We start from the raw sequence: 15,425 nt of genomic DNA, 5'->3' as shown, positions 1-15,425 counted from the left end.
GCCGGGCACGGGATGAAGACACAGGTGAGCCTCTAGGCCTGAGCCCCATCGCCGGCTCCCCCTTCATCCCCCCACAGGCCAAGGGTTCTCCCCGCTACCTGCCCCTGGGCAGCCGCCCTCCGTTCCCCCACTCGCCTAAGTATCCCCTCTGCTCCTTGGTCATTGTGGGTCCTGAGCTGTGCCTGCCTTAGCAGGACCAGCCGCCTCCAGGCACCATCTCTGCCAAGGCCAGGGGGGCCGTCCTCCCAGGAGTCGGGGCCGCGGAGGGGCAGGGCCGGCGGGTAGGGGGCCACTCACGGGCAGGTTCAGCTTGATGGCGTCCACGGGCTGGTAGAAGGGCCAAGCGAACTGGTGTTTCCAGAGCGTCTTCACCACCACGTTCTGCATGTACTGTAGCTGGTTGGTCTTACGGCCGGGCTTGGCGGGGCTGGAGACCTCCGGCGGGGGAGGGTTCACGGGGCCCGGGACCGCCGGGATCCCCGCAGGGGCGACCGTCGTCGTGGTGGACATCCTCCGGCTGCTCGCTCACTGGCCGTCACGGCAGCAGCTCGGCGAGGCCCTGGCTTCCTCTGTGCTCCCCGCCGAGGTGCGACATCCCATGTCTGGGCCCAGTCAGGCAGCACCTGCGGGGGAGGAGGGACGGCAGGGAACGGCCGGTCACCCCAGGCCCCGCCGCCTCATCTGGGTCCCCGAGCACAGCCGTGCGGTCATGTGAGGCCACGTCGGCGCACTCCCCCCGGTCAGGCCAACCCTCACCTGTCAGAGAACCACTCTCCCACTGCTGCCCTCAGGCTGGGGCAGGGAGAGACACAGGTGACGGGACAGAATGCCAGCAGGTGACACCTGGGCAGGCGGGGAGGCGGCCGTCCAGGTGGGGGCCACTGTCGGCTCACCGCCCACCAGCCTCCTGCTGCCCTTGACCGTGGCAACACTTTAGGGACTGATCCCCACGCAGAGAGCTACGATGTGGACCCGGCACGACGTGCGTGGAACCACGTGTGGCACACGGAGCCAGGGCCCTCTGAGTGAGGCCACCGATGGAGGTTCTAACGTGACCGTGAGGACGGGCTCTGGTTTGTGATGGTGGCTGGGCTGTGGACACGGCCGGCCCTCAGCCAATCGGGGTGGGGGTGGAGGGAGAAGGCGATGGGAGCCTGCAGCCTCAGCGAGTGAGGGGCTGTAGGACCACACCCCGACTCTTGGAATGTTGTGCAGGAAAGGATGAAGGGGCTGCCCCCAATATCAAAACCCCACCACGTCTTGGGAGGAAGTCGGTGGCCCCAATGTCACTTGAGGACGCAAAACGCGCTGGGGGCTGCATACGAAATCTGGACCCGGGCGGCATCTGTGCACGCTGCTACCCCGTAGGTGGTTATTTATGTGCACCTGTCACGGGATTGAGCCGGGTTGGGCTGGGTGGCAGGGCCCGCCTGGGGGCCAGCCTTCGGGGAGGACAGAGCAGCGCGTGTCGGCCGCTGGAAACATGCTCTCTACGACATGCGAAAGCAGATCGTTAAAACTTGGGAGAGTTCTCGAGCTGGCTGACGGACATCCTGCCGGAAGCCTGCTCTGCCACGTGGGCGTGTTTACACCACGGTCATCAGCACGAGGTACAGACCAGGGCCCCCCCATGCCGGCTTGTTAAACCCCAGCCAGTGCCTGCTCAGCGCCCCCCGACCACGAGGGAAGAGGACTCAAAACAGACGCCGTGCACACCTGGCCACCAAGCAAACCTGCCCCGCCTGCCCGCCCTTCCTTGGAGGAGCGCTCTGGAGCACCCCTAGGGGCCCCCCGCCCATCATCCTGGGGGCCTGCAGCTCCTCTCCTCCACACTCTCCCCGGGCGAGCGGGCGCCTCTCACGCGCCCCCATCTCGCCAACCTGGGGCAGCGCCCTGGCCCCCAGGGCAGCTCCGTACAGAGGGCGGCCGTGCCCGCCAGGCTGGCGGCACTGAGGCTGCAACACACCACCCGACGGAAAGGCGCCTGAGTGCTCACCCTGGAGCCCCACCCCCAGCAGGTCTGACCCCTTCTGGCCCAGCACCACCGCCTCCTGCTGGGGTCTCTGCGAACCTCCCACGGGCCTGCCCTCCCCTCGATGGCCTTGCCCTACATGGGGCTCCTGTCCAAACCAGCACTGCCTGTCCTGCTCTGGCCAGTGACTTGTCTCCCTGTCCTGGCTGCTGTGGCTACGCAGGCCCGCATCCTCCCTCTCCTCCTCTGGCTCCTCTGCCCCAATGCCACCACCTGCCAGGGCCTCCCGGACCCTCCCGGACCCCGGGCAGTTCAGGGGTGCAGAGCAGATGCCGGGGCCAGGCTCCTGTTCGCAATCCCAGTTCTGCCCTTCGCCAGCCATGGGATCTGGTCCCCCTGTGTCCCCACAGGGTTCTGTGAGACTAAAGGGATCCAACACAGAGCGCTAAGGTCAGTGCTGGACACGTACCAATTGCCGCACGGTCCTGCCGGGACGGCTGAGGCGGCTCCCTACGTGGGGGGACCCGGGATCCGTGAAGGAAGGATGCACCCTGTTCCTGCCACCCCCCCACCCTGGGCCTAGATGCCAGCCCGGTGCACTGCGGGCCGCCAGATGTGGGGCGGGTGGGCAGATGCCCAGTACCCAGCGCTGCTGCTGCACGGTCCAGGGAGCAGAAAATGGGCAGGACACAGCACACCGGCCTCCTCCGAGCACAAGGACAGACGGACACAGCTCTCTGCAGGGATGTGCTGGGGCTGCCATCAGGACCCTCGGCCTGGCCTCTGCCCTGCCTCCCTCTTCTGACCAATCACCAAATACCCCACACCCACGGCTGAGCAGGAAGCTGGCCCCCGCAGCAAACACAGGACACAACCCCATCGTGGGGTGAGCACCCACTGGCTGCAAGGCAGAGCCGGGGCGGGGTGGGTCCCAGACTGCGTGGCTAAGCTCTGAGCCCAGGGCCTGGCCCAGCACACGCTCACCGAATGCCAGCGTTCACCCCAGGCCACAGGGAGTCCCGAGGTGTGGAAACACTTGGGACCCCAGCAGGGTCTGTGAGGTCTAGAGGCGACACATGCAAAAGGTGCTGGATGCCCCACGGCCTGGGGGATGGCACGTGGCAATGGGACCTCCCCCTCTCTGCAAACAGGAATGTTGCCCCCAGCACCTCCACTGGAACGAGGCGGGGGGGCCCCCCATGCACTCAAAGCCCTGCAGGAACGTACGGATGACCGCAGGGGTCACAGTGTCCCCCATCAGGTGGTACCACATAGCAGCCCCACGGCGGAGGCAGGCGCCTGGCTTGTCCTCTGTCCCCGGCAGCCTGGGCACCAGCTCAACAGGGAGGAAGGAAGGAAGGGCAGCTAGAGCGTGAGAGGTTGGGGGGCACCCCCCTCCCCAAGCCCCTTCCATCCCAGGAGCCAGGATCCATCTCCTGGGAAGGGCTGCGTGGCTGGGGAGGAGATTGGCAAGGGACAGCCGGGGCGCTCGGGCATGACCCTCTCTGGTGGGACATACAATCACACAGGTCACCCCGCGCTGTGCCCTCTGGGATGGCAGGCGGAGTAAAGGGGCCACGCAGCTCCCTGCTGGGGCACCGCCTTCACTCCTTCACACAGAGCCCAGACCTCAGGGCCAGCACGTCCGGGGCGAGCGGAGCCGCAGCGAGAGCCGGGCCTTGCCTCTCCCGCAATCCTGCAGACCCGACAGCGACCCCGAGGAAACCAGACCCTGGCTGAGCATGGACGGGAATACAGAAGGCCCCCACGCCGCCTCGGGACGCTCCCACGAGGGGCAGGAAGATGATGGACGTCCCCAGCACTCAGGCCCTCACACCCACAGCATACGGGCCCCAAGGCTGCTTTCTCCCTTTCTGCTGGCGGTTCTGAACTGGTGGATTTTTTTTTCTTTTTAAGAACGTGTTACTTTTGCAAAAAGAAAGAAGTGTAAAGGGATTTCTCTTTTGGAAAAATGTACAAACATGGCCAAGCATCTCAGAGCTCGTTTCCCTTCCTCTGGGGCCTGGGGACACTGCCCCAGAGTCTGGCAGGCAGCCAGGCAGCCCCGTGTGCTCCGTCCAGGGGAAATCCGGGGGCCGCGACGACCCCGAAGTCTTGGCTGGACCTCGGCAGGGCCACCAGTGGGAGGCGCAGTCGGCAACCCCCGTGTCGCCCGGAGGGCCGAGAAATCCCCCCAGCGCCCACCTGTCGGGGCAGCAGAGGGACGAGGATGGATGCCAAGGGTGCCGCCCAGCTCCCCGCCGCCAGCAGCTGTGCTGTCTGTCAGCCTCCCGGTCTGGGCGGGGGTCAGGGCCACATTCTGAGACCGGAAGGCACAGGCTGCTTCCAGAGAGAAGCTGGAACTTAAACAGTCTACCAGCTGACCCTCTCACAGGGCTCAGCCCTGAACCGCCATCAGTAACGGACAAGAGGTGTGGAGGGACACGGGGGTTTGAAGCAACAGGAAGGGGAGACCGCGGGGGAGTCCCCCACTACCCGCACCCAGGGTCCCCCGGCCGCACAGGAACAGACTCTCACCGTGCTTCCTGGAGAAGCACCAAGAAATGCACTGGGTGGTCGGCCACGGCCAGGAGCCCTTCAAACCTCTGCCGAGGGTGAGACGCCATGTGGTCCTATGAGGTCAACGACCAGGCCCATCGCACAGATGACAGAGCTGAGGCTCCTCCATCCCCGGGCTACTTCCTGAGCCTGCCCACATGGAGATTCGGGGACATAAGCCCAGGACCCCGTGCCTCCCCGACCTGGCTCCTGGCATCACGGGTGACACAGGGTGAGAGGAGGAGCCGGGCAGCTAAGGAACCAGATGACCCCACTGCAACCAACGGCAAGGCCACCTGGCGAGACCTGGGGGCAGGCACAGGCCAGCAGTGCCCCTCCAAGTCCCTGGCCTGATCCTAACTTCCGGCCAGAGATGCAAAGAGGACCCCAGACACGAGGAGCATGCAGAAGGGCAGCGGGGAGCGCCCCCTTGGTGCTGCCACACCGGGGTCCAACGCCAGCTCCCCTCCTGGCTGAGCCCCGGCAGCATGGCCATCAGCTGTCTAGTGCCCCCGACGCAGCCCCACGGATGGAGGCACGGCTCCCCACCCACGAGGACGTGGGAGGCCAGGGACATCACGGAGAGTGGCTAGAGAGCTGGGTGACACTGGCCCCTCGGGTGGAAAAAAGGAGGTGCCTGTGGTTCCCAAGCCACGCAGGGAGGGGCCACAGCAAAGGGACAGAGCCCGAGGGTCCCTGGATACCCACCTCTGCATGCCATGAAGACACCGTGAGGTTACACTTGGGATGGGCCCAGCCTATGCAATGGGATGGACCCGTTTAAAACACAAACGCAGCTTCCCACTTCTCCCAGCCGCCACGTCCCGGCGCACCAGGAGCAACCCGTCACCCTCCTCCCGACCCCACGTGGTCCTGGCAGGGAACCACAGGCCACCCAGCTGAGCCGCCCTGGCCGGAGCCGGCGAGCTGCGCAGGAGACGACGAAGGTGCAGACGGAGGCGGCCTGTCCATCGGAGAGCAAGGAAGCAAGCTGCTCCTCCCCACACCTCCCCCCGGGCCGGTCCCCTCCCGGCGGGCGCTGGGCCCTCGTGGGAACACAGGCCATGCCAGGCCCCACCCAGGAGAGAGGCCTGGTCACCCTGCCCAGCAGGCCTCACCAGCCGGGGACCCAAAGTTGCCATGGGAGCCGCCAGACCTCGTCCTCGAGGGAATCCCAGTGGGGTGCCCACAGGCCCCCAAATCAAGGGAAACAAGGCAGATTCAGAGTGGGGGGTGGGTACCAGAAGGGTCCGGCCCGTTCCCATGTTCCAAGCCATTGAGGCTGGGCGGAGACACCACGAGGGGCCACAGAAGGAGCAGACAGAAGGTCCGGCTGGGACCCCACCCTGGGTTCCCTGGTCAGCCCGTGGCACCCAGAGCTCACAGGTGGCGTGCCAGCTCAGGCTCTCACCACATTGTCGAGCTGCCCCCTGGGGGCGGGAGCAAAGCCCCCACAGACGCCCACCCTCCTGGGACAGCCCGTGAGCCCCGGGAACACCTGACATCCCCTCTCCAGCACTCGGACACGAGAAGGCATCGCCCACCAGGAACGGGGGAGCAAACACCGCCCCCCGGCCTCATGGGACAGGCCAGAGCCTGACAGCCGCTCTCCCCGAGCCAGGTGTGTCCTGAGTGAACCTTTCGGGTCTCAGAACCCAGCCAGTGCACCATTCCGTGGGGTGGGGGGAGGGGGTCTCCCAGAGACACCCCCAGCCCCCTGGGACTGAGATAACATACCAAATCAGACAGGACATTCTGCAGGGAAACATACAAATGTTCAGTCTACGAGTAAATAAGGACCACAGACAGCCTTGTATCAGCTGTCAAGGGTCAGCTTTCATTGCAAAAGAATCAGGAGGAAAGCTCACCCCTCCCCGTGTAGCGTCGGGCCCCCCAGGGGTGCCTGACTCACCTGATCCCTGAGTCACCTGACTCAGGAAGGCCGGTGGGTCTGAGCAGGGCGAGAGGGAAGGCGGGGCAGGCGAGGTGGTGGCTCCCGACCCCAGCGCCTGTGCCCTGGGCCAGTTTGTGAGAAGCACCTGCCCGGCAGTGAGGCAAGAGGCATTTACCTCAAAGCTGTCTCTCGGACCATCTCTGGGATCCAACGTCAACGCTCTGGGGGTGACGGTGGTGCTGTGGCTTTTTATAACTCTTAAAGAGCCCTTGTCCTTTAGACGTGGGTACCAAACGTCTTACGAAGGAAATGTGCCTGGAGCTTGCTTCGTGAAAACGGGGAGGTGGGAAGGGGGCTGAAATGAGCGGGGGTCTGGAGGGGACAGGACGGAGCAGGGGTGCTCGTGGCAGAAGCTGAGTACTCTGGGAGCCTTTGCTGTCTCTCGACTGGCCACACTGGAAAGCCCCTGCCCCACCACAAGAAGAGGGTGATGCCCCCTTTCCCTGGGTGCTCAGGACCCTGCATTGCCCACCACCACAGCAAAAGCGAGATTTGGGGGACATGACCCTACTCCTCGTGCCACACACCCCCCCCCCCACCGCCTGGCAGGGCAAAGGACTACAGGTGAGGGGGTGGGGGGAGATGGACTCAGGCAGGATAACCTGGGACCGGGTGGGGCAGTGCAGGTGACAGAGCCCAGCGCCCTAAACCCAGACGTATAAAACCCGCAAGTTACCAAGTCTCCCCTTCACCACCCCCAAGCCCCCAGCGGGACGGGGGTGTCTCATCTCCTGCGGGCAAAGACGTGCAGCCCAATCTCACCGGCGTCCCAGCCCACCGGGCCCGCTCCACACCGGCCGAGCTGGAAACCAGCCTTCTAGGAGGTGGGGTTCGGAAAGGAGCCTTGAGGATCCGCTGGCCTGGCCGGTGGTGCGCACCGCGCGGGGACACCCGGGCCGAGGGCAGGAACGGGGCCCCACCCCTCAGAGGGGAAACCGAGGCTCGGAGAATCTCCCCCACCCCCACCTCCCAGGGCTGCCCGACGGGGCGGGAGGCGGAACCACAAACAGGGCGAAGGTCAGAGTGAAGACAACCTTCCCTCGAAACCACCCAGAGAGGAAATGCTCAGACAGACCACAAAAGCCCTTGAACAGCAAGAGAAAACCCAGAGACAGGGCTTCTGGTGGGATCCTGAGGAAGCGTCCAGAAAGCCAAATGGCTGGCCAGCGGCAGGCGGGGGACACAGGCCAGTCACCCCACCCTCCAGAGTCACACACTCGCCACTCCGTGAGGGACTCACGGGAGCTGGACACACCTGGCTGCAGACCGGGGCAGGCGGACCCGGAGGTCATGGCCATCTCCCCGCCCCTGGACTCATCCTCTGGGACCCACCTCATTCCTCCCTGGGGAACTGGAATCGGAAATAAAGTGCAGAGAAGCGGCCCCTGTAGGCTCGCCCAGCCCAGAGGGACACATCAGAAGAGCCTGGACACCAGAGCTATTCAGGGTCCTGGACAAACAAGGAGAGAGTGGGGACCTCTGTCCAGCTGCCACTGTGGGAAACACCCTGAAAACGCAGCAGCAGCAGCTCCGGCCCTCCCGCCACAGACAGGACCACAGCAGGCAGAGGAGGGCACTCCTGGGCAGCCTGGACCCCGACAGGTGTCGAGGGGATGCTAGATGGAGGATGCCGGACAGAAGGGCAGAAAGAGCCTCACTCACCAGCATCAGGGGAAGGGCCTCCAGCCACGGGGCGGGGATGAGGCCGGGGGTCAGAGGAGGAAGCAGGTGGAGGGGTCCTCAGGAGGCTCCTAGGTTGGAGGGCGTTGGGCCTGAAGGGGGAAGTCCTGAGCCACATTCAGGAAGGAGGGGAGGCTTGTAGGGGGTGCTGACGTTCAGAGGGGTGATCAGAGGTAGGAAAAAAGCCAGGGAGTGACTCCACCATCCTGGGGGGGGGGAGGGGCAGGGCCTGCGCTCCCTCCGCCTTCCCTCTCGCCCTGCTCAGACCCACCAGCCTTCCTGAGTAGGGTGACTCAGGGATCAGGTGAGTCAGGCACCCCTGGGGGGCCCGACGCTACACGGCCCCGACTCCCTGGGCCCCATCCTGGCGTCAGTGTGGGTCACGTGGGCTCCACTTTCCAGGTGGGGGGGGCAGAGGCTCAGAGATCGAGGGGCACGAGGCCATCCAGTCAGAAGCAGAGCCAGGCTGTGAGCAACGCCGTCCCCCCAACCCCAAAGACTCCTCCACCTGACCTCCCTGGTGGCACGATGGTTAAGAATCCGCCTGCCAATGCAGAGGACACGGGTTCGAGCCCTGGTCCGGGAAGATCCCACATGCCGCGGAGCAACTAAGCCTGTGCACCGCAACTACTGAAGCTCGCGCTCTAGAGCCCGTGAGCCACAACTACTGAAGCCCGTGTGCCTAGAGCCCGAGCTCTGCAACAAGAGAAGCCACCGCAATGAGAAGCCCACGCACCACAACGAAGAGTAGCCCCCGCTCGCCGCAGCTAGAGAAGGCCACGCGCAGCAACGAAGACTCAATGCAGACAAAATTAAAATAAATAAATAAATAAATTTATTAAAAAAAAAAAAAAAAAAAAGAATCCGCCTGCCAATGCAGGGGACATGGGTTCGAGCCCTGGTCCGGGAAGATCCCACGTGCCGCGGAGCAACTAAGCCCGTGCGCCACAACTACTGAGCCTGCGCTCTAGAGCCCGCACACCACAACTACTGAGCCCAGGTGCCACAGCTACAGAGCCCGCATACCAGAACTACTGAGCCTGCGCTCTAGAGCCCACGAGTCACAACTACTGAAGCCCGCGCGCCTAGCGACCGTGCTCCGCAACAAGAGAAGCCACCGCGATGAGAAGCCCGCGCGTGGCAATGAAGACCCAACGCAGCCAAAAATAAATAAATAAAACAAATAAATTTATTAAAAAAAACACTCCCTCACTGCCTCCCGGAGCTCCTGCAACAATCCCGCAGAGACAGGGGGCGGCGAGCTGCAGGAAGGGGCAAGGCCCGCCGCCGCAGCTCCTTTGCCCCCGGGCAGCCGGGCCTCAGGAAACAGGATCCGTGCGGGCAGGGTCGGCTTCAGTGACAGACGGAGCCCACTGCCTCCTCCCGTGGGGCCCCAGGGGACGTTAGGTGGGCGAGCGGGGGTCCTCCGCACACTGGGCCCTGCTGGCCACCACCCCCTGCCCACCCCCTGCCCGGGCAGGGAGCAGTGCTACCACGGCTGCCCCCGAAGGGGCTCTGCCTGGAGCGCCTTGGCCCCGACCAGGGCCCCAAGCCCACCGTTGGTCTGGATCACTTCTGCTCCCCACCGGCAAGGGACCCCATCGGTCCCACGGAACGTCTGCAGCACCCCGAGGCCTATGGGGTCTCCTGAGGCACCCTGCCTGGCCCATTGAGGGGCCGGCAGCCATGGTCCCCCTTCCTGACGCCACCATGTCCTCTCGGCTCTGCACCCCCGGCACCCAAGCACCTAAGGCTCCTTCTCGATCCAGTTTTCCCTGATGCCCCATGTTTCTCCCCAGCCCGCCAGCCCCCCTCGGGGAAGCCAGCCTCTGAAGGTTTCCTTTCTGGCCAGAACGTCGGCCTCACCGTGGACCCGAGATACTGGCTCTGGTGGGCGTCGCCAGCCCTGCTGAGTGGGGCTCACTGCTCACGGCGGGGGTCAGGCCAGCCGCCCCCGCCCCACCTCTGTGAGGCTCTGTCTCCTCCCACCTTTCAACCAACCTACCCAAAAGAAAAACCAACTGAAAAACCACAAGACGCTGCCGTACCAGCGGTGTGTGATGTGTGTGTGTGTGTCGGGGGGGGGCGTGTAAAGCTCCATGGGGCTTCTGGGAGGGGGTGAGGGACCCACCACTCGAAGGGGAAGGTCCTCAGGGGACACAGTGAGGACAGCGTGACTGGCGCCACACTTTGTCTTGGAGAGGGAAAGGGGGGACCATCCTCTCTGCTAGGGGTCAGGCGGTCACATGCACTTACTGGGGGACCCGGCCCTGCGAGCACCAAGGCTCGGCGTGCTGTCATACCCACAGGGGGTGTTCTGTGCCCGTCCCAACAGGACACCCCCCATTCAGTGCCCGACGCGTGTGCGTTAGCAACCCCGAAAACCCCGAGCCAGGCACTGTATCCCAGACCAGACCGAGGAAATGGCTGTCCCCCCAGGTCCCTCTCAACCTGAGACCCCAGGGAAAAGCCCTCAGAAGGAAGCTCTGACCCCATCACCCCACCTAACAGAGGGCACATGAGGCGGAGAGGGCCTGGGAGGCCACGGAGCCCAGAGGCACAGCGGCAGGCAAGCAGACTGGGAGCCCCCGACCACTGCCGGATCCTGATGTCGAGGGGCAGCCAGCCCTCCCCACCCGTCACCCTAGCTGCCCCTCAGGGTCAGCGGCAGGAAGGGTAGCCCGCCGGCGCCAGCCCAGAGCGGGGCCGAGGATAGGATGGTGCAGCCTTGGTAAACCAGGGTCCGAGTTAGGCTCTCACCTCCCCGACCCTGCCCAACACAAACACATTCCCCGGGTGCCCACGCCCTTCCAGAGCAGCAGGTGCTCCCACGGGAGGGCTGTCCGGAGCCTGGGAGCCCTGGAGAGGGACCGGCACCCATTCCGGCAACCAGCACCAGGCTTAGCTCAGGCTCCCAAGGGCTGAGCACCCTGGCCCGCCGTCGCTGGGACGTTTCCCACAGCCCGGGTGCTCGCAACTTAGCGCATCCTGCTGCCCCTCCCAGCCTGCGGGGCGTGGGGGGGGGGTCTGTCAACCCAGGGGACAGTCACACGGTCACTGGTGTCTCCCCACCCCAGACCTACGACAGCCTGGTGGCAGCTAAGACAACAGAGCACAGGGTGGGTGTGCGCCTTATCTGGGGTGCACAGCCAGCAGGGCCCCAGCTCTTAACAGGCAGCCTCCAGCACCGGGCTGGCACCACCACGGCTCTGCCCGACAGCGCAAGCGGGCTTGGAGCTGGGCAGCACCCCGTTCCTGCCCTTCCTTTCCCTTTGCTCCCAAGTTTCATCCCTGAGACACCTTCAGGCCAGGCTGCCCCCAAGCTCCGCCTCCTCCTGATAATGCATCACGAGGGTCCAGCCACACGACACGCATTCGGCCTCACAGGAGGTGAGGACGTTCCTGCCCCCGCGTACCGGGGACCTCGGCGGGGACCCCGGAGCCCCAGATCCTCACGATGGTTTGACACCTGTGACACAGGTACCCCCAGCCCCCCCCCCCCGAACACCCTCCGGATCACACTCCTGAACATCACTGTGGAAACGCTGCCACACGGGTCACCGAGCCCAGCTTCCAGCACTGGCAGAAAAATCCCACTGGGGCACCTGAAGGCCCCCCACCCCGCATCCCAAGTGGCAGTTCCCAAGCAGCGGCGAAAGGACTCTCCCAGGCACCTCGTGACCTTCCGGTGCACTCTCCCAGTACTGCAGCAGGAAGGGAGGGGGGTTTCCCCCCAAGTGCACCTGCCGGTTCTAACTCGAGATCATAAAGGCCCTAAAAAAGGAGTTAGGTTGAGAACTGATTCTCCTGTGGGATAGTTAAAACCTGGCAAAAGAAATAAACACTCACCCACAGCACTGACACAGCAGAGCCTCCGGCCTCTGGACAGACACCCCCACACAGGTAACCGTCATCTCCGCTCCAGATCCAGAAAGTGACGCTTTGCCTTTAAGAGGCCCGTGCTTCTCAGAGGCAGGACCACAGGCACCCGGAGCAGGGGTGCAGGTGCCAAAGGGATTCACAATGGGCGGGGCGGGGTGGCTGAGGAGGTGCAACAAGCCACTCACCGCCTGGGCACCTACCAGCAGCCCCGAGCCAAGCACAATGGGCAGTGCGCGCTGCTCTGACACCTGCCGCAACCAGGGGGCAGAGCCTCGGGTGGGACGGCGGGCAGGCTCCCAAGCAGGGGCTCCCCTGACAAGTTCCCAGCAGGCAGGAATACGGCCAGCAGGACGCTGCTTTCTGCCACCATTCACTAAAGTCTCCTTCGGAAGCAAGGAATGCTGACTAGATACTGCCCTGCTAATGCAGGGTCTGTGGGCCCTGCCTGGGGGCTCTGTCGCTTTACAGCTAGACCATCACGTGGGGAGACGGGAAAGGCGGACCAGGCTACTCACTCGCCCACCCACACGACCGCCCCGAAAATCCAGCGACCTGCAGAGAGGCTTGAAGCAAGCGGCCAGATGCAGCCGCTCGCTGGGGGGCGGTGGACCCCCCCCCCACTCCCGACCCGGCCCAGCTCCCCCTGGACCCACTGGATGAGAGCCGTTCTCCCGAGGAGAACAGGACCCACCAGCGGCGGACGGAGAGCCAGGCAGACGCTGGAGCCGGCCCGCTGGTCCCGAACCAACCACTCCACTCGGGGCCGCGGCCAGCACTCCCCAGGGAAAGCTCTGCCGCCGAGAACCAGGAAATGGCCGTGCGCCTCGCCGCTTGCCCGGCGCAGGGCTCGGGCAGCTGGCAACTCGCCAGCCTGGAGGAAGAGGGCGCAGGAACAGCCGCCGGCTGCGGCGGGCGGTAGGCGGTTCGCTTTTTACCCCGCCACCCCCCCCCCACTTTCACTTTCTGCCCGTGACCGCTCTGCTGGGCCAGGCAGGCAGGAGCAGAATATTTACAAATCCTCTCCCTTTATTCAGAGCTCACTTCCCAAGCACGCGCGGGCTGTGGTGGAGAGAAAGCAATTACTCCACTTTCTAAAAACAAAACAAAAATTGACCTGGTGCTGCCCGTCCCTCCTCCCCGGACGTCCCCGTGGCAGGGCTGGGACTGGATCGAAGCTTCTGAGAAGCTGCTTGGGGCGGGATTCCAGAGTCCTGGGGCCCCCGAGGTTACCAGAAAGGTCAAAGCGAAATGGCCCACACCGCCCGCCCCAGATGCCGTGTGCCCTATCTCTCCCGATCTGTAACCACCAGCACACATCAAGGCCTCAAGACAGAAAAGGGCAAACACAGAGCTTTATTTGCAAATGAGAGGCCGCACTCAGGGCTGCCAGAGGACGGAGGGAGGGAGGGAGGGGGGAGGGACGGGGGAGGGAGGGAGGGAGGGAGGGAGGGAGGGAGGGAGGGAGGGAGGGAGGGAGGGAGGGAAGGAGGTCCCTAACTCTTGAAGACTCAGCCTTGCACGGGTTCAGGCCTTTTCTTGTTACCCTTGAAAGCCAACTACTCCCCCAGAAGACATGCCGCCCAGGCGACTTTGCGTAGATTTCAGGATCTCCCCAGAGCCACTCCATGGACCCAGGAAAAGAACCCCTATTTTAAAGAAAGAGTCAGGAAGAAGGCCTACAAAAGCAGGATTAAAAAAGAAAAACAAACAAAAAAAACTTTCTTCTACGTCTTCACTTGGGGGGGGGCACGAGGAGGAGGGGCCAGAGCGACTCCTTCATTTACTTGCCTTCCGCCCTCCAGCCAGTTTGCCCACTGATACCCAATGCCACCTCCCCATTAACTCTGCAGCCACAACCCAGGGAACACACGGGGGCAGCCCCAGTTATGCACTTTTGGGCAGAAAGCTTTCAGCCAAAATGAAGGATCATAGGATGGTCAGGGACTGGGCCCAATGGCGGGAACCCTCAGGATGGACCACGGGACCACCCCACGTGGGTCTCCAGGCGGACCGGTTCCGTACCCCCACTTTCATCTTTCCAAAACTGCCCCCTAGCCCCGAGGGAAAGGAGGCGGCCCAAGACCTCCACCCCGGCCTGCCCCCGGATGAGCAACCGGTGGAGGAAGAGGACTCCCCCTAGCCCCAGCTTTATTCACGGGGAGCCCACGAGGGCCGGGAGTCCGTGTGAGATTTGGGGTGAGTACTTCTCCCCGATGAGCTTGTGCCGTGCTGTCAGGCCGCGGCCCACCCTGAGTGGGAAGGAGGGCACGCACCCCCGTTCCTCCCGCAACTCAACCTCGCCCGGATTAAGCGCTTTTCGGGCTGATTTCAAAACGGGAACTGGGTCTCCTCTTGGCCGCGCTGCAACGACCCAGCAACTCCAGAGGGCTCAAAGTCAGCTCGCGCCCCTAACTCTGGAGAAAGCGGCCTCCACGCCACGCCGCCCGCTCCCGGGCCCGGCCTCGCCCCCCGCCCCGGCCGCGGCGACGGCCCCCGCGCGATACCCGCGGCCAGGAGCCAGGGCGGGCGGGACGGGCGCGGGGAAAGGGGCGCGGGGAAAGTGGCGCCGAAGCGCACCTTCCCCTCCACGTCCGCCCCGATCCCCCCTTCGAAAGATGGCGGGCGGAGGAAAGGGGGAAAAAAATCCTTTCCGTGAGGGAGGGCGCGCGGGAGATCGCTGGCGCGGGGCGCGCGGGCCGTGCCAACTCCGGGCTGCGCGCCCCGGCCGCGGCGACGCCCCCGAGCCCGGGACGCGGGCGGCCGGGAGGGCGCGGGCGGAAGGGAGGGGGCCCGCGCCGCCGCCGCCGCCGTCGCGACCCCGGGCCGCCGCCGCGCTTTGTTGCATCGTGGCCGCGCACAAAGGCGGAGGCGGCGGCGGCGTCCCGGGCGCCCGGCTCCCCGGACGCGCCGGCGGCCTGCGCGGGGCGTACGGGGCCGCGCTCCCCGCCCCGCCCGGCCCGCCGCCACCCGCGCCGCCCGCCGCCCCGCGCGCGCAAGGAAGCAAGAGAAAGGCGTACTTGGCCTCGGGGGCTCCTGCGGCCGTCCCCTCCCGGCCCGCGCGGCCGGCTCCTCTTTGGCTCGCCGGCCCCGGCAGCATAATAGACGCGCCGGAGCCGAGCAGGGCTCATGCGCTGCGCCGCGGCGCCTGGCGGGAGTCGTAGTCCGCGGCCGGGCCCGCGCCGGGGCCGCCCAGGAGAGGCCATGGCGCGCGGACTACATGTCCCGGCCCCGCCGGCGCCGCGCCCCGCCCCGCCCCGCGCGCCCCCGCCCGCCGCCCGCCCCGCCGACCCGGCCGCGAGCGGGCCCGGGCCGGGGGGCGCGCGGGGGCGGGGCGCGGCGCCGGCGGCGACTCGGGGACCCGGCGCGGCCCTCCCGCGC

The 15,425-nt window shown here is 65.4% G+C and overlaps 1 protein-coding gene across 1 annotated transcript in view; it reads right to left on the bottom strand.

Moving 5' to 3' along the window:
- Positions 1 to 15,164, bottom strand: part of BRD3 (bromodomain containing 3) — a 33,801-nt gene extending 18,637 nt beyond the window's left edge. Inside the window, exons 1-2 of the mRNA XM_089913970.1 lie at positions 15,065 to 15,164; positions 298 to 623 (exon numbers count right to left, since the gene is read on the bottom strand). Of these exons, the coding sequence (XP_089770096.1) occupies positions 298 to 510 (213 nt within the window). The 5' untranslated portion in view covers positions 511 to 623; positions 15,065 to 15,164. The remainder of the gene's footprint in view (positions 1 to 297; positions 624 to 15,064) is intronic.
- Positions 15,165 to 15,425: the final 261 nt, after the last annotated feature.

This window comes from Delphinapterus leucas, chromosome 6 (genome assembly GCF_059928025.1).
Source record: "Delphinapterus leucas isolate spDelLeu-1000000601 "Yukka" chromosome 6, BTC_Dleu_Yukka2, whole genome shotgun sequence".
NCBI classification, from domain to species: Eukaryota; Metazoa; Chordata; class Mammalia; order Artiodactyla; family Monodontidae; genus Delphinapterus; species Delphinapterus leucas.
The sequence above is the reverse complement of the archived record's forward strand: the minus strand, read 5'-3'. Positions and strand labels throughout refer to the sequence as shown.